At 39.9% G+C, this 19,486-nt stretch overlaps 1 protein-coding gene across 1 annotated transcript; it reads left to right on the top strand.

Annotated features, from left to right (window-relative positions):
* Nucleotides 1–288: 288 nt before the first annotated feature.
* On the top strand, nucleotides 289–17,269 carry LOC309699152 (low density lipoprotein receptor adapter protein 1-B-like). Its single transcript, XM_082522032.1, has 9 exons — nucleotides 289–503; nucleotides 8,309–8,451; nucleotides 8,951–9,063; nucleotides 9,474–9,588; nucleotides 12,060–12,132; nucleotides 12,314–12,409; nucleotides 15,039–15,169; nucleotides 15,406–15,440; nucleotides 17,035–17,269. Exons 1-9 carry the CDS (start codon nucleotides 419–421, stop codon nucleotides 17,177–17,179), a joined length of 936 nt encoding a protein of 311 aa, XP_082378158.1. The 5' UTR covers nucleotides 289–418; the 3' UTR covers nucleotides 17,180–17,269.
* The last annotated feature ends 2,217 nt before the right edge of the window (nucleotides 17,270–19,486 follow it).

Below are 19,486 nucleotides of genomic sequence, written 5' to 3' on the forward strand. Positions count from 1 at the left end.
AGAAGCCGGACTTATCCAGTTTAAAAAAAATACCTCGTTGACATTAAAAATATCTTTTGGCCTAAGAGGACAGCAGAAATTGCAACAAATATAACAATAGTTGTGTAAACATATTTTAAGTGCACAAAAGGGACCGGATTGGTTATAATGTAAGTACAATAACACAGAGTTATGAAGATACTTGAAAAACAGGTAATTTTAATTTTATATACAACCCCCTTTGTAGGAAAAATATTACATATAAGAAACACACGGAAAGTTTTTGGCAGGCGATGACTTTTTGACACAACACCGGGATTTCTGAGTGCACTGGAAGGCACCACAGGTCCATCCTCTCTCCCCATCAGCAGTCCGGTCAACATTTCTCCTGGAACACTTCGGGGAACTTCACCGACTCTCTGCACTTCAACACACCGACATGGATGCCCTCAAGTCTGCTGGAAGAGCTATTATCCGGAGCCCAAGTATGGCGAAACAGTCGTGGACTGCCAGCAAACACAGAAGTAAGAAATACTCGTTAAATTAGCTAAAGGAAAATAAAAAAAAAAAACATAAAAAATAAAAGGTAATACCTTCTTTTTTTTTTTTTTACCGTTAGCAACAAATTTAAAATTCCGCCTAGCCGCAGTTTACTTTGCCTGTACCCAATTTACCTTTTTTTTCTGTGACAAATAGTGATTAATTAAGACATTTATAGGTTAACTTGACCAAACTTTGGTTTCTGTTTCACAAACGACGTATTGTGCTGTCGGCTGTCACAGCGGGTGGTAAAGACGGAGTTTGACATCTCTTTTTTTTTCTTTAGCTTGAGCAGTTACGTCTCTTTTAGTTTGTCAAAGGAGGGTAAAGGTAAATAGTTTCTCCCGCTTAGTGTTTCTGTTCTGGGGAAACATACAGCGGTTTCTTCCTGCGGAGGATGAGTAACTGTTTGCAATGCGGTTTATCATGGTGCAGGAATTTTCCGGGAATTCAAGTTATTTTAAAATGAACCACAACAACAAAACTAATTAGAAGTTTTATTTCTAATTTGTGCCATTTCTCGTGGATTATTCACGTGTTTCAAGACTGATTTTTGTGTGTTTCTCACGGTCTTTTACTCAGGTGGGAATTACACCAACTACTTCTTTTGCTTTGTGTTTCGCTAACTAAAAAGGTATTTTTGGATTTCTTGATAATCCCACCTCCCTCTTTCCGCCAACCCTGCCAGAGGAAGTTCAGAGGTCATCGTCAGCACGAGATCTTATTATATTTATATTTCCCCCATTGTATGTTGCTGAAGAGCACTTTGCCAGGGCAGGAGCAGTCACATGCAGCAGCATTAACATAAAGCTCCTTTAAGAAGGAATTGGCACCCATTGTAGGACTCAAGGGCCACTTTGTAAGCTAAATCTCACTTGATCCTGCCTGTGAAGTTGTGGGGTGGGGGGAATGACCGTGTGGCTTCCAAAGCATGAAAAGTCCACAGCCTGTAACCAAGAGGACAAGCCAGGAATGCTGCGGGGCAAGTCTGTGCACTGCCCCTGTTGGCTTCAAGTCATACTGCTGCTCTTTTGTTTTCCTTTTTTCTTTTTAAATTCCAGAAAGGCTACTGTCACATCTGCAGAGACATTAGAGAGTGACAGGGTGGATAACATAAACACACTGCATTGTTGTGTGTAACCTTAGTTGCTCACCAGGGAAAAGGCAACGCCGCAGAAATTAGAGATGGACACTTCCATATTATGCCTGCACATTACTGCGTTAATGGATGAGGCTGAGATGTTAATCTTACATCTTCCCAGCTGTCAGTGGAGAGGTGATATCTGGCTGTATTACATCTGGCAGACACTTTCCACAGTGCGAGTTTCTTCTGCCTGAGTTGTTTGTATGTCTGTGGCAGCCGTTCCGACTGGAAGTGGGCTATTCTGATTGTTCGTGGAATTAATGGCTTCCTGTAAATGTGGCTACTGACCCACTTGTCGTAGAAGTAGAGTATTGAAGTTTGGTCATAGATTACCTGGCTGCAGGGCACGCATTCTTCACCAGCACTGACCCATATCATTCATGCTGGATTTTTAGGTCTGACGTTGCCTTCATCAGAATCGTCCTACATTTCCATGTACTCGGGGTAGGGATTACTTTGGGTCAGGTGAATGCAGTACAGGGCTCGAGCACCTGAGGACCCAGGCATCATTTCCATTAATGAGACTGTATTACAAACTGTACATAAAAAGATGGTCATAGTTACTGTGACTTCACCAGTTGGTTTTAGGATACTGGTAGTTCAGCTGCTGCCGTGATGTTTTTTTGTTTTTGTTTTTTTTTTATTATTATTCTATAGGCTAAAAGGGTGTCAATAGAGGAATTGATTAACTCAGCATGCATTGCGTTCTCGCTGTTGATTTTTGTTTTTAGGTACTCTATTATATTTGTTAACCTGTCATATGTCAATCACCAGTAACCTTCTCTGTCATTGGTACTCGCTTGCCTTTAGTACAGGGTGTATCAAAAAGAATGATCAGATTTCAGAGTGCCGATTGAAAGGCATGCTGTTAGAAAGAGCGGATTCGTGAGTTTCCCATGGATGCCAGTAGGTAGAGTAACAACAGCAGTGGCTGCAGTGACTCCAGACAGCTTGACTATCATCTGGACATGTGCCATGCATCCGGGGGACGCACCTTAAGTGCTTGCCGAACATTGTAAGTGTCGTATGTAAAACTTTATATTCAGCCATGTATTTTAAAATTTTAGGTTTCTGTGACCATTACTTTAAAAAAAAAAAAAAGCTTTTTGTAATCGGATGATTCATTTAGATGAACCGTGTATAGAAAAGTTGTGATCCACCTATGTCACATCACTTGTATGCCTCTTTGCATGTTCTGTTTTCTCACCATAAGTTTGTGTTGGGAGAAATACATTCATCTTATCTAGCTAAGACTTCATCTTCTCTGTTCTTTTGCCCTGGCTTAGACGGCCTATGCCAACAGTGTTAAGGGGACCCCCAAAGTTTATTTGTTTGTGTTGAAGACCCCTTTTTCCAGGATCCTCTCCAACAGGTGCCACTCTTTAGCTCTGACTAGTTTTCTCTGCAGCTGTATTTCTGTGGTTGCTCTAAACTGGCTGTAATGGACTTTTTGATGAATAAATATGACTTGTATTAAAATCATCCGGAACGCCATGAGGCTGAAGTTGGAGATTCAGCATGTGGCATTTGATGTGAATGCAACGGCGCTGATCAGTTGTGTTGCATTTCTTTTAGCGGTGATGTTTGCATTTAAAAATCCATGGCTCCTTTTTCCTTTACAATGTTACTGTCTGTCTTCCATGAAATCCCAAACTTCTATGGCAGGTTCTGCACCACATTTATGTAATTATTTAAATTTTATTATATTTTATTCTACTATGATATATTTAATGGCTAAACTTTACCCGTTAGCTGTTTAACTGTTATGTTGTTATCATTAAGGTAGTGGCTAGCGGCTATGGCTAGTAATAAAACAGTAACATTAATGCTAGAGCTGCACAGCCAGCGTCATCAGTCCTGCCTGTGACTAATGTTACTAGACTGTGTTATTTTAACAGGATAAACAATTTAATGGTCTGTAAAAAGAGTTAGGTTTCTCTTAAAGTCTCAAAATGAAGCTGAAAAAAGTCTGTCATCAACTAGATGGAAAACAGTAGCAACCTACTGTACCACTCTATTTGACCTGCAACGAACATATGGGAACGTCAGTAGAAGCACAACACTACAGCCTGAAAGTAATGTTGTTGTTTTGTTGTTGTTGTTTTTTTAAGCTACCTGACAATCTTAAAATATTTGTCATACACATTTACCTAAAAGTAATGATACTGTATTATTTTGCAATAGTTAGACAATTTAAAAATGCTCTCTTCGATGATGTTTTTTGTATTATACTACTTTTTTAATGTAAAATTTAAATTAAAAAAATATGTCTCATCAATTTATCACAGTTTTCCCCATTTATTTCAAAATGGTATTGCATATTTTCCCATGTATGAATTTTCGTGATGACAGTCTGCCAACCTGACCACTGCAGAACTGTGTTTGAGATATAAGCAACAATGGATGTTGAGCCAGTCAAACACTTCTGTTTGAAGTGACATCTTCTTGGGACAGTATCTCACCTGAATGCAGTTTTTCAGAATCTTGTTTAAAGTCAGGTTTAACATATGACAGCTTTACAGGCAGTAGCTGACTTATAATTTTTTATTTTATTTTATTCATGTTCCACTTGACTGAAGTGGACAGAACCCGATTGGTCCATTTTGTCGAAAAAAGTTTAACGAACCACAGAGAAGGTTGATAGCCACCGCTGTGATGCCTGTTACCTCTCATAGAGGGTTTAGGTTTTGTTGAGCAAAGCTAATGCAAAGAAAGCCTTGCTATGTGGCTAAGTCTGCTTCATACACTCAACAGGCAACCCTGTTTGTTAATGTGAGCGTAGCCCACCAATCAGAAGGTTGTCCTTCACTGTGAGTTTATACACAAGAACCACTTCTACTCCACAGCACCCTCAGGATTGAAACTCTCTGTATAATATAAGTACTTAAATTAAAAGAATTATGTCGCACTTTTCATAGGTAAAAATCATAAAAAGTTTCACAATAAAACACAAATGTGTACAACCTATCATAACAGTGGAAAGCAAATATGTATTTATATATGTTATCATAATCCTGCTTGTGACCACTTAGCTGCTGTATGAAGAGCAGACTGCTGCTGTTGTATACAGGAAGCGTCTCCTTCTGATTTTACAATGTGATCCTCTCAAAATAAAATCAAATGAACATGCTTCTCCATAGCTGCCCTATTATGGGAGAAACAGTGTGTGACTATTTGAGCCAAATGTGTGTAACTGGTTTAGGAACTGGCCAATGTAACAGACAGGAAGCTGAACAAACTCATTAGGAGGGGTGTGTCCTCAATGTGTAGTGGGCTTCCCCCCCCCCTCCCCCCCCTCCCCCCCCTTTAACCATGAAGAAGCATTGCTTTTCTGAAAGCGATGAGAATGCAGTAGGACTAAAAATTTATCTCACCTTATTTTGTCTAGGTTTAAAGACCTTGCTTGGCACATCAGGTCTTTCACTGATAAACATTTCAGATGCATTCTGCCCCTAATTTACTCGACTTTGCATCTGCAGAGACTTCCAAATTGACACACTCTCACTAATGTGTTTACGTTTTCCCCACATTATTAGAATCCCAAACATAAACTCTGGTGAATTTGGGACTCTGTGCATAATAATTTGAGAGGCGTGCAGGCGTAGATCAGTGAAGGAGGGAGGAAAGTGAAAAGGCAGCAGAGGCTGAGAAAAAGATAATTTGGCACTGGAGGAGTCCAGAGTTGTAGGACCACAGTTGGTGGTTTCCCCAGTGATCCAGTGTTTGTTGTAGACACACAAATCAGCCAGGATGCAAATTGCCTGTCAGTTGGACCTTTCTGGATCAGCACCATTGTTGTCACAGTTTGCAACTAAGAGTTATTTTGCACTCTGACAAATTAAATGGCTACTCATCCATCAGTGTTGGATGTAATGGATATCTATAGAGCTGAAAACTGAGGCTTTGTCTTCCAATTTTTTCTCCTCTTTTTCTTATCTTTCTCACATTATACCAAGACACTTCCCCCAATACTACAGTGAGAAACCAGTAAGTGATTATTTGCCACATACGGGTGTGATGTTAGTAGCAGGTCACCTGGTTTTTCTTGTTCTCAGTTGACTCGTGCACACAGCTGTTTCCTTTGACGTATAACGGTTGCTGACCTTTTATCGTCAAAGCCTTCTGCATTCTTGGGCTGATTGGTGCCTGGTACAGTCTCTGCTGCTGGTGAAACAAACTGAAAACCAGAACAGGTTCTTTATTACAAGCTCAATATTAGCTCTCCAACACTGTCAGTGGAAAACATGCACTGAAACCTGCGTCAGTGAACCACTAAAAGGATCCATTTCTTCTTTGTGTAAATTAAATGTTTTGATGTCTAAAATGGAAAACATTAATATCTGCAGTTACTAGCATTACATTTGTTACGTTTTCCACTCACTATAATTTATTACTTAATGTAACACATTTATAGGAGGCAGTCGTGGATACTGAGAAAGGATTTTCTCAGTAATCAGTGTGTTGTAGACTTTTTGACCTGGTTACATTTCAACATAGGTTTCAAAGACTCTGATTCCACTTCTCTCATAAAATGAGCGAAACATGAAATGTTTACCAAAAGAGAAGCTGAACTTATTTGTTATGAAAATTTAATTTGTTTTCAGCTATTTCCAGGTGGCCTATTATGCTTTTGTATATTATTGTTTTCTGACAGTGATGGACGCTCATGTTAAATAGGGTCAGCGTTTGTACAAGCTCAGTTTTTCTTTCTACACTTAGCTCTGTGTGACGTAAAAGATTGGGAGCGTTCTTCATATGATCAGCTGCTTTACACATAGATTGAATAGGCCTCCTCTTGGCCACTCTTATAACAACCAATTGCGTCAGGAACGTTACAGAGTAGGCATGCTGAAAAGTAATAATAATCAATTTTTATTTGAAAGCGCCTTTCAAACTTTCACTTAACAATAGAATAAAATACATTAAAGAACAATGAATACGAAGAAAAATAAGAAAACAAAAGCACAAGGTAAAATAAATAAATAAACAAACAGTGTCTTCTGTCTGCTCTTGGAACGTCCTCTAGCCTGTGTTCCAGCTGTTTTGAGGCCTCAGAGGTGATGATTAAGTGATATTTTGACAGCGTGCCCTGACAGCTTTAGTTGCTTACACAAATCGACTTGACTTGATGGTGTTTGCTGGTATTGATGACTGAGGCTACCTGCCTCTGCCTTCAGCACCTTGGTATTGCTATCCCCCAGAGCCTTTGGGCAGCTGCTGAGAAGATGTTCCAAAGAGCCTCTTCCAGAGCAAAGGGTGCAGGAGGGTGTCTCACTCTTTCACCAAACTTCATACACTGCCTGCACCAGGAACAGGACCCACTTTAAGTCTGCATGCATGATGTTTCCCCAGGTGATCCTGTACTGCAGGATACCTCCCATCTTGTTCATGCTCCTCGTTGCCAGAGCCCCAGTGTTCTGCCAATTTCCTCTTCCTCTACACCTGCTAGGATGTCTTCCTAGAGTCTGTGGTGTTCCTCCTTGAGTTTTGCTTTGTTGACGTGGGTCTGAAGTGGGAACTAGTTAACCCAAATTTACTCTACTTATCACCATGGTGGCCACCAGTGCCTTTTGTCTCAGGCGTGATTCTGCTTTCCCAACTTTGGATCTCTTGGCACTGTTAACATAAACTCCAGCTAATGATGCTCTGCAGTCCCTGTACTTAAACGCTTTGTTTGATTATTTTGTAGCCGATATTGTTACTATAAATAACGGCCTGATGATAACGATGATGATGATATCTGACGCTTTCACACGTGCTTTGGCTGTGTTAATATGAACACCTGTTTTTATAACAGTGTACATGTGACGGAAAATCACATTGAGTTTCCTTCTAAGACTTTAAGATCTTAAGATCTCTTGGTCCAGTTTGTGTAGTCTGCATTCAAAATGTATGTGTGTGAATATGTACCAGCATGACTGTGTGGTATGTACTACATCCCAGAGGAGGGAAAGGTTAGGAGGGTGAAATTCTAGGTAATAATGGTGGATTGAGTTTTTTCCCCCTTCCTTCACCCCCCCCCCCCCCCCCCCTTTTTTTTTTTTTTTTCTCTGATGAAAGTGCAAACAGTATTACAGGTTCAGGGTCGGCCAGCGCCACACAAAACCTGATAAGAAATCACACAGAGGTAGAAGCTGTTCCTTCAGTAGTTACACTTTAAACAGTCTTTTTCAGGGAAATTTTAAAAATGGAGACAGTAATGCACTTTGAGAACGACACATGATTCATGCTGTTGGAGAGATCGCTGATGTTACCACGCTTTCCTCTTATCACAGCGTGTCACAGTGCATGTACAACTTGCTCCAAACTCTTCATGTTTTTTATTGTCGAGCCCTATAAGCTATTTGGAAGATGAAATATTTACTTTACGCCTCAGCACCTCTGACCTAGATACCCTGTTTTGCCTTTCCTCTTCAGCGAGGGAGCACATGAAGTGGGCCAACTCTAAGTTCAACACAGACTGTTTACATTTCTTCTGATTTGTGTTTTTCTCAAAGTCTTTGAATGTTGCACGAGCCTTATTTATTTTGGAACATGAACCCTGGGAAAAAGCAGATAAATATTTGATGTTTGCAACGCTTGATGTTTGACAAGAACGTCGTTACAGTTGATCAGAGTATCGGCCGCTCCCGCTCTTCTCCGCAGAGCTCCCAGAGAACTGGACAGACACGCGGGAGACAATCTTAGAGGGCATGACCTTTAATCTTCGACATCTTGGCATGACACTGGTGGACCAACCCAAAGGAGAGGAGCTGTCAGCAGCTGCTGTAAAGAGGATTGTTGCCACGGTCAGAGATCGCTCATTCACAGTTTACTTTATCTCCACTTTTGACTGCTCTGCTTTGATTTCCTGCCAAAATCAACAACAGCAGTGTAAGAAAAACAATCCAGTGGCTTTTAAGACTACCACTTTAATTATTATCATTATTTTTTTCTTAAAATTGTTAAGCTCTCTTAAATTTCACAAACATACTGACATTAAGGCTTTCATCATGTCCTCACCACCGTCTGCATGTTTATAAACTCTGGATCAAATTTAGTTTAAAGCTGCTCTCTGTATCTTACTGTGCCTGTTTCCATACATCCTCGCACTAAATCCTGATAAATAGTAAATGTAGGGTTTTTTGAAAGTGTCTGGTGATTAATAATGTACAATGTTGTCTCTAGCGTACCACCGGAAATAGACATTGTAGAAGAGCTGAGTAGTATGTAAGCAGTGTGCGGACGTTTTGCATTTCGGTCATAAAACAATCATCAGTTTCCGCTGCGTTATTTTCCCCATGACAGGCTAAAGCCAGTGGGAAGAAACCTCAGAAGGTCACTCTTAAGGTTTCTCCTCAGGGAATTGTCCTACATGACAGCTCAACAAATAAACTCCTGGAAAACGTGTCCATATACAGGTATGTGTAGAATGACTGGTTTTGTAATTTTATTTCATCACTTAAGTAATTTGAAATAGATTCTCCTTGGTGGGTGTCATTGAAACCAAAAAGTCACATATGAAAGTCTCAGACGGGTTCCAGTGTCGGTACCGTGACCTAAAGGTCCAGTATAGGGGTGTGTACTAGGAGGCTGAGGGGTTGCCAGTGTTTACTCATTTTTAAAAAAATCAACATTGTATTAATCTTTGACAAAAACATACTAACACGGCAGGTCAATCCGTCTTCAACTGTTTTTTTTTTTTTTCTTTAGTCTTTCTGTGTAAATCTCATTCTTGCTTCTGGAAAGTTTGAGCGTATTTGTGCTGTCAAAAAAAAAAGCGTTGGATCTCTGTACGCTGTTTGTCTAACCTGTTGTCTCTGGTCTGCAGGATATCCTACTGCACGGTGGATAAACTACACGATAAAGTCTTTGCTTATATCGCACAAAACACCCTGAATGGAACCCTGGAGTGCAACGCCTACCTCTGCTCAAAGAGGAAAGTGGTGAGTTTAGAGCACGTACACTACCAGTCATCTGAAATGGTTTTCCAACAGTCTTGAAGGATTTGCCAGAGATGCTGAGCACTTGTTGGCCCCTTTGCCATCACTCTGCGCTCCATCTCATCCCAAACCATCTCAACTGGGTTTAGGTCAGGTGACCGTGGAGGCCATCTGGTGCAGCACTCCATCACTCTCCTTCTTGGTTAAATAGACCTTACTCAGCCTGGAGGTGTGTTTGGGGTCATTGTCCTGTTGAAAGATAAGTGGTGGTCCAACTCAGCGCAAACTGGATGGGATGGCATGGATGCTGTGGTAGCCATGCTGCTTCAGTGTGCCTTCAATTTTGAATAAATCCCACAACACTGTCAGCAGCAAAGCACCCCCACACCATCACACCTCCTCCTCCATGTTTCATGGTGGGAACCTTTCATGTAGAGATCATCCATTCACCTTTTCTGCTTTGCACAAAGACACTGCAGGTGGAACCAAAGATCTCAAATTTGGACTCATCAGACAAAAGCACAGATTTCCACTGGTCTAATGTCCACTCCTTGTGTTTCTTGGACCAAACAAATCTCCTCTGCTTGTTGCTTTTCCTTAGTCGTGGTTTCTTAGTAGCTATTTGAACACAAAGGCCTGATTTGTGCAGTCTTCTCTGAGCAGTTGATGTAGAGATGTGTCTGCTGCTGGATCTTTGTGTGGCATTTATCTGGGCCCTAATCTGAGTGGCTGTTAACTTGTGATTTCTGAGGCTGGTGACTCAGATAAATTTATTCTGGGCTGGGCGGTCATCATGTGAACTAGTTTCATTGTCGTGCTTGGTTGATGATTTTTGCGACTGCACACATTGAAAGTTTTAGCAATATTCCAGGCTGACTGACCTTCAGTGCTTAAAGTAATGATGGACTTTCACTTCTCTAGCTGATTGGTTCCCAACCCCATAAAGAAGGCAAGAAATTCCACAAATGAACCCTGACATGGCACACCTGTGAGGTGAAAACCATTTCAGGTGACTACATCATGAAGGCCAAATGTTTGCACCGTCAACAAAGCGAAGGGTGGCTGCTTCGAGGACTCTAAAATAAAAGACATGTTTAAAGTTATTTATATATTTTTTTTCTTTGCTACATGATACCATATATGTGGCTTCATATATTTGATGTCTTCAGTTTGCATCTAAAATGGAGAAAGTAGTAAAAATTAAGAAAAAACATTAAATGAGAAGGTGTGTCCAAACTTTTTAACTTTTCAGTTTAAATTCAAAGTTTCTCAATAACTCAAATATTTAGCATATCTTCCTCTGTGGCTGTGGGGGATCATTACCTTCCTGATGATGTAATGACCCACATTCAGCCGTCATTCGTCCTGTAACTGGCTCTCTCGAGTGTCTTGCTGTCACCATAGCTCTTCCTCTTCATCCCGAAGAGGAAATCCTAGAAGTTAAGCTCCTGTCGTCTTCCTGTCTTTTCCTTGGTGTTGAAAACAGAAGGGCACTTTTCCTCTCATCTTACTTGCTTCCTCACTCCACTCTTTTTTTTTCTCCCAGGATAACATGAGAATACTCTGCTTCCTTAATATGTGCTCCTCTATCTACCAGTGGGGTTCTGAAGAGATTTGGGATGACCTCTCTGTGTCCTCTACTCAATGAGAGGAGTGCTTCAAGACTCATAGTTCAAAATAATACCTTTTTTAAAAAAATGACATGACAATGACATAAAGTTGGAAAAAAACTGCTGGTCTTAAACTAAAAAAGATAATAATAAAGAGAAGTATATGAGGACCACTTTAAAAAACCAACTAAAGCAGGGAAATTAAAGTGAAAGCGAGCTTATGAGGTTAATAATGTGCTGAACAAAGACACATTTTTGTAGTTTTTCCTCTATACATTGTTTGATTTTTAAAAGAAATAATCAAAATATGATTGAAGTAAAGTGTGATTGAAGTGCAGACTGTCACCTTTTCAGGGGTTTAATAAAAGTTTCCATTAACGGCTCAGCAGTTGCAGCCATTTTTATTCAGTCCCCCATTTCCAGAGGCTTAAAAGTAATTGGACAGTTGATTGTCATGCAGTTAAACCCCTTGAATTTAAGCTGAAAGTCTGCAATTCAATCAAATAATAATTAATTATTTGACTTAAAGCCCCAAAGTGACCTTTTTTCTTTTATGTGACAGTGACGACGGACTGTGGACAGAGATCAAGAGCTATCCTTTTTTGTACTCACACCTTTCAGTCATATAAATATAAAGCATTACTGTTGAATGGCAACATTTTATAACCATTTTTACAGCTGTCCATGTTATAAATATAACTTTGTTACCTGAGATAAAGCATTTAGTGTTGTAAACTACATGTTCTATCTTGATGGTCATGCAAAGTTTTCTTGGACGGTCAACAGCAGTCAGAGAAGCAGACTTCTTTAAGTTAGTGCTCTGTTTTTCATCCTCTGTTTGTGTCTTTTTCTCCTGTCCTCCAGGCTCAGGCTGTGGCGCTAACAGTAGCCCAGGCCTTCACAGTAGCTTTCGAGCTCTGGCAGGTGTCCAAAGAAGGTAGGCATCGCACACTTCTCCATTCAAGTCCTGGAAATGACACGCGTATAGGCACCGTCTGTGGAGGGGTTGTTTTTATCAAGAGACTGTCTGTGTTTGTCCTTGTTTCACCAAATATGTTGATATGTGCTGTAAACAGGTCCTGACCTGCTTGTGTTGTTTCCTCTTATCTGATTTTTAGAGAAAGGGAAGAGAGCAAAGTCTGGGTCCGCTGGAGAGGCTAGCAGCAGTTCTCATTCAGAGAGATCGAACAGCTTTGGGAGTTTGAAAGGGACAGGTAAAAAAAAAAACAAGATGCAAAGCATAAAGGAGCTGTAGCCACATGAGGTCATTTGTGTTATGTAGTCATTCACAAATGGTGTCAAAAACCAAAAAAGGAACTTGGCAAAGTTGTTTTCTTTATCTTTTTTGGTTGCAAAATGAAAGCATAAAATTTCATCTAGTAATTTATAGAAATGGGACGATACCACTTTTTTATGTCCGATACCGATATCATAAATTTGGATATGTGCCGATACCGATATGAATCCGATATAGTGTTTTTTAATCAATAAAACAGTTTTTTTAATATCTTGCTGCATTTTGTATAAGTTCATACTCAAGTTTAAATAAACAACAACACTAAAGCTATTCTGTTATACCTGTATGTAAAAAAAAAAAAAAAAAAAAAAAAAAAAAAAATACACTGCACCCAAAATATTTCATAGTTCAGTAATACTGATCAATCTAATAAACTTAAACCTGCTCCATCCTCCCTATTCTGGTATTTTAAAGAGTACTTAGCAGAAATCTTAAGCAACCTAACTAATAGGGTTGCAAACTCCCAGCAAAAAAAAAAAATAGGGAACCACCCCCCAACCTCCACCTCATGATGCTTAATCGACGTAATCAACTTTAATTTGATGCAGTGTGAAAAAAAAAAAAAATGCACAGAAAGAAATTATTTTTGAAAAATAATTAAATAGATTCAACATCTTCCTTCAACAGAACTGCAGACTGCACAGATGGTATCTTCCCAAAGGAAAAAGTAATATAGCTTACTAGGGTATATTAGACTTAACAGTTATTATATACAGTAATGGACTTTGGGTGTAAGATTCAGATAATTATTGATTAAAAGCTAGACATTTTAAATGAGAATAAGAAAGAAAAGTATGTCTTTGTGCCCCCTCTTCCCTGTTCATGCCCTATCGGCCCCCCTGGCTAAACTTTGCTAGATCCTCCCCTGGACAGTTACCAGCCGTCAGCTGCATAGAAAAAGATCCTGGTGTACAAAGTAATATTAAATAAATTCTAACAACAGCTTATCAAGCTTAAACGTGCTGCTGTTGTTCAGCCGCTGGTTTCCTCTTTCTGGCGCGAAGTGGGCAATAAACAAACAAGAGAGACGGAGTCGTGACAGAAAAGCCGATCAGCTGATCATTAAGCAGTTTCATGATTGAAGTAGCAGCAAGAAGAGGCAGTCGCTCCAGGTATTGGTTGTTAAGCTTAACGCGGGAATGCTTTACAAACATTCAGAGATGAACTTACACACTTGCTTTACTTATCTCTGGGATAACCTTCTCAGAGATGAAATGCTGGTTTGGTAGCAGGCTTCAAATACACACAGCTGCTCTATCACACTGCTCCGACATGCTACGGTTATGAGCCGAGTTACGCCGTGTCGCAAGTTTTGTGAGGTGCTTTTTTTATATTTAATGGATCGGATTACATTTTTTTTTTTTTTTTATTTCTCTCCGATATCCGATCCAGTAATTTACGTCAGTATCGGACCGATACGGATACGTAATATCGGATCGGTCCATCTCCAGTAATTTATATTTATTATATTTATTACTGATGCTCATGTGGAAAACAGACTTCAGGCAGTATTAAAACTTTAGACCCTCCTACTGTTCGTACACAGAGGTCTGAGGGATCCACTATTTTCTGAAGCTTGATTGGTCAGTAGGTGATTTCATACTTGTTGATCTCTAATGTGAGAGCAGGGTAGGTTTGCAGCATAAGTTACCATAGCGATGTCCAGGTAACCCAGTTTCCTAGATAAGACAAAATTCTGCTTTGTAGCACAGGCCTCTGGTCATTTTTTATAATCTCACTGACATGTGGTGCTCATCATTTTATCCAGTTTGTAAAATTCTTAAATTTCCCCACAGAATTTCATTGTGGGTGTTAAAGAAACACCCTCTATGCTCACAACAAACTTTACGAGGGGCTTTGGCCCCGTGTTTGTACTTTCAGGCAGCACATACAGGTGATTGGTCCAGTTTGTGAGCACAAGCCATGTTGTGTGGCCTAAAGTTTTCAGCTTTAGTTCTACGTACTGTTCACAGAACGTGATCAGCTGGGAAATAAACCTCCATGGCACATCTGCCTTTTTTGTTTTTCACAGTAGAGGGTATGTGGTGCTTCAGGCTTTTATTCGTCAGCCCTTACTGGTTAAAATAATTATTTTACGCCTGTAGTCCCATGGTCAAAGAGTTATATTCCCGCAGACACACAGGCTTAATAGACGTCTGGCCTCTCTGTTCCTGTGAGAATGTAATCCTTGCTTTTGAAACTGGAGGTTTGTGACGTTGGCATTTAGCCTTTCACAGATATTACATGGCTCAATGCAGCACAGTTTGTGAAACAATTTATTGTAACCAATTTCAACTAAAATCTAACTAACTGTGAAACCAATTTATTCATGGCTATAGACATAAAAGGACATGGAAAACCTTTGCATGCTTTAACATTATATTGCCACAGAGATGCAGAAACAGACATGGCACGATGGTCTGCCCCATCATCATTTTTAACTGCTCCCTCTTGTCACTTCATCCTGGTGTGGAGGCTGCACTGTGTCTTGCTCTGATCTGTTATTATAACACCAATCAGTTGTCATTCCATCTCTTTTCTATTAGATGTGGCTACAGATATGTTGTTGGATTTGGAGAAGAGTGTGAATGTGGCAGTGGAGACCAATGGAAACATCGGAGAGGATCAGCTGGATAACCACAGACAGACCTCCGAGTCCAACAACAATCCTGCCTGGGTGAGTCCGTCCTCTCGCTTTGTCTGTGTTGACTGTGAATCTCTTACAAATGACCCTTTCTTTCATACTCCGATGTTGACCATCCTCAGTTTGAGAGTTGGATTTTTCCCGACTCAGTTTGGATCTCCAGCTTTTGGAAAGATTTGCTTTAAATTTCCCCTGTTTGTGCCAGCACCACACACATATTACATGCTTTTCCCTGAGTTAATGTTAAGGACTGATTGCTTTTCTTGCAGAAAATAGAAGATGGTTTGGATGAAGCCTTCTCCAGGTGAGATATTTGATTCTAAAGTCTTAAAATAATCTGAAATTAATCCTAGGTGATTTTCTTTGATCCCTGTTCCCAATAAAACATCCCCAAAACACAAAATCTGCCTCTACCTCTGTACTGTAGTTCCTACTTGTACTGCTTGGCTCTATGTCGCCACTTACTGGTGATTTCAGTGTACTGCAGACCGCAAACCCTCCGTTCTCTGACAATATAAAAATATAAATGAAGGGATAATCTCAGTAGAGGTTTGACAGTTGGTGAGAAATGATTTCATAGCTGAACTTTAAATTGTCCTCAATCTGCTGTGTGTTTGTGTCTCCAGCTGTGCTCTGGATAGCTATGGTTCATTTCCAGGTAAAGTTGAGCAATTGTTATCACAAGCCTTACATAGAGTGGTAGTCCCAGTTACTAACCTGACATCAGTCCATTTCATTCAATCACCTCCAAACCTGAAAACCCAGATTACAGGTCAGAGACGCGAGTCACTCGGGGTAACACAACCTCCTCCGTCTTTTATTTCCTGTCAGATGCCTTTGTTGTCGATGGATTTTGTGTTTGATTCGATGTATTGAATTTCAGTCAAAATGAAAAATGTTATTATCTCAACCCATTTCATCATCACCACAAACATGACTGTGTCTGTCTGATAACCCTCCTCTGTGATGTGTAGTGTGTGTTTTGGCTGAAGCGGTGGGGATGGTGCGACTCCACTCCACACAGCGGGGCTTTTGTCCAGCAGTTCCCGTGTCTGAAAGTGGAGCAGTGGGTCACTTGAACTCATTTACGGATCAACACCGTTTATCCCGCAGCTCAAATGAAGTGAATGTGAAGTAATCCCACTGACCTCTACCCAGACTCTGCAGACATTGTTATCCCAGAGAGAAAGGGATGTTTCAGACATATCAGAGCAGACTGAGGGTGTAGTTACGTAAACGAGTCTGAGAGGCTGAGCTGCAGTGAATTAAAATCAGCAGAAAACTGAATGCTGGGAGTCGAAACAGCTCTGCTTGCTATTAAGCCCTGAGGGTCGAGAGGATAAGAGTAGGAAACAGAATGACGGCTAGTTTTTACTGTTTACATGAGCTGCTGATGCCTTCTTGGTTCTTCTATTTTATTTCACTTCATTCTGATGGAGGTTGAAGGGAATTTCCTTCTTTTTCTGCCTCAATATGGAAATATCAGTTTACTTTTAATCCCAGCTCTGTTCAATCTAATTCCAGTTTCCAGGCAGAGGTTTTGTTTTTGCTTGGTTGAGACCATATTCAGCGCAACTCTGTCAACAATCAGGGCTGTGTTGAACTCATTGGTCCCATTTTAAAGAGACCAAAAGCAGTGATGAATTGAGCTGTTTCCAAATGTTTTAGTGGATTTGTTCAGGATTATTTTGTCTTTTGTAACCAAAAGCTGCTGTTTTTTAATTTTTTTTTTTTTTAAAAAGCTCTTTATTTGAGTATTAAGAAACAGACCTGTACATTACTGGTTTTGGTCTTTTCATGGGATTGGTTCACACCAAAATAGAAGAATTTCTGCTTGCTTGCATTCTTTTAAAGGGGAGCTGTTGTTGACGGTTGACGGTTGTTTCTCTTTCCCTCAGACTGGCAGTGTCACGTACTAACCCCCAGGTCCTGGACATTGGGGTGACCCCCCAAGATTGGCTCATTGAACCAGACTGGGATGGCACCAATGGAAACACTCCCAACACTGTCAGCCCATTTGAGGATGACTTCTTGGGCTTCTGACCAGAGTCAACGACTAAGAGGGGGAGGGGTGGTGGTGTCTTCCTATGAATTAACCAGATATCAGTGTGTATTTAAGATGAGTTTACTGTACATCTGCAAGGGAATGAAGGGTTGTGAGCTCAGAGATGAAGTTTGCCCTCTCCACCTTGTTGTACTCTTCACATGAGCAGTTCTTCCTCTTTCTTTGTGGAAACAGCACAGGCCGCTGCCCCTGTGCACCAAAGCAATAACAGCCTTTAATGTTACCCCATCTCCTCCCATATTACACTGCACAGCGTTACTACTAACTTATGTTCTTCTGTCAGCACTTGTTCTCCTTTGTTTACTTTGTTTTCTTGTTTCTCTTGTTTCTCCCTAATCAGTGTTTTTTTTTGTATGTGTTTATTCAACTATAAATTAGAACTAATTATTTTTTATGAATAAAGTAAGTATTTATTCTGACTAATATACAGACAGTAACACCGGGCCTTAATAACAGCAGGACAATCAGCTATTCTCTAAGTGAAATCTGCTTTGGTTGCAAAAAATTACAGTTGTTTAATGTTTATAATCTTGTTGCACTTGTATTTATATGAAATCTCCCAGCGACTCATTTACAACACGCTGTAAGCTTTGCTGTTTCAGTGCAGCAGTGTAACAGTGCTGAATGTAGCCCAGGTATGTTCACAGTCTATTGTGGCCATTTCATTTTGCTGGAAATATTCCAGTGTTGTATAGAAATAAAATGTAATCATGAATATATCATTTTTATAGCAGTGTTTTGGTCTGTATTCATCTAAGTTTAAGATTACACTAGTTAGAATCATCAGAAGAAATGGAAGACATATAATATTGATATAGATATCTTTATTTAGTTATTTCTTTTGAAAGATTTCCACATTGAACATTTCCATATTGTTATTGCTGCACTTCACAGGTTAGACTCTTTATTTTTCTCATGCTGGTTCAGCTCCTCAGCTTAGACACCTTTGGATAGTCCTTTCCCCTTTTTAAGCCCACTGTCTTTCCATTGGCTACTCATCATAAACAAGAGGTTTGAAGAGAAGGTGGGTGGGGCTTCTGTGGTCAAATGCAGACATGGTCATATAAGGAATATCTGCTCTCATTTGAGGAGCTGTCTGAACCTTTTTGTGTTGACTGTCACGTCTATTTGATCCATAGCAAGGTTATTATCGTTAACGAAAACTAGAAGTGAAAAAACATTTTCGTTAACGGAAATAAAAATAAAAACAAAAAAAGGAAAACTAACTAAAACTGTAATGAGTGTTCACAAAACTAACTAAAATTAACTGAATTTATAGCAAAAATGTGTTTAGTTTTCGTTGATGTGTGCGTGTCGTACAATAGTCAAGGGTGAAAATGAAGTTTAGTTTCCAGATTTTTTTTCTGGCTGTCTCATTATGCCAGCAGGTGGCCAGTACGTTAGTCGAGTCGTCTGTGTTGCTGCTCCGTCCACGCGCAGAATCATGTCAGGAAAAGTCGGGAGAAAGCGCCTGAGTCCAATTTGGGATTACTTTGAATATGACTGTGTTTTGGATAAAGCAAGTGTCTTGTAGTGGAAAGAGACAAATTATGAGGGACATTTCTAAAGGGAAAAAATCCCACAAACCTTAACGCGCAGTTGAAAAGCTCACATAAGAAGGCTAACCTAGCTTACCTTGAGAAGGGAGCACACTCAACCCTCATTCACAGAAAACAGAAGCTAACCCCAGGCAAGGCAAGCGTGATGCATCCCGGGACAACAGGACGGGGATATCTACATAACTGTGTGAGTCAATTGCCTTAAAAAAGTTTATCAATTCACTTGAACCAAAATTACGAACACCCGGTGCTGCAAGAGTTAAGTCTCATTTGGGCCAAGATATACATTTTATAGTTGCCTGGTGTCAATGACTTGTGTCAAGCCAGCCTCCAATTCGAGACTTGCAGTCAAGCCAGCCTCCAGTTTGTTTTATGTTCCCTGTGTATTCAAAGTATTAAGGGAATGGATGTGGAAACCGGATTTCAAAATAAAAGCCAACTTCGAGTGAATTAACAGGTATGTTAAGAACATAATAACATATAATTTAGGCTTTTTTTTTTTTTTTTACAAACTCTAATGTTAGATCTATATGACACAGCCTTGTACCCTAATTGTGCCCTGTCACTATCAAGGCCATCTTATTTTGGATTTCAAAGTAAAAGCCCTGTGAATCTTCATTTTTGAACTACTCTTTCAATGACTTAATGCTCTTAAAAGCAAAAGTCGTATTTCCAAATACTATTTGAACTTTATATCAACACTTTCCAACCACAGTCTTTTTACAG

Source organism: Aulonocara stuartgranti (genome assembly GCF_965226115.1).
Source record: "Aulonocara stuartgranti genome assembly, chromosome: 22".
NCBI classification, from domain to species: Eukaryota; Metazoa; Chordata; class Actinopteri; order Cichliformes; family Cichlidae; genus Aulonocara; species Aulonocara stuartgranti.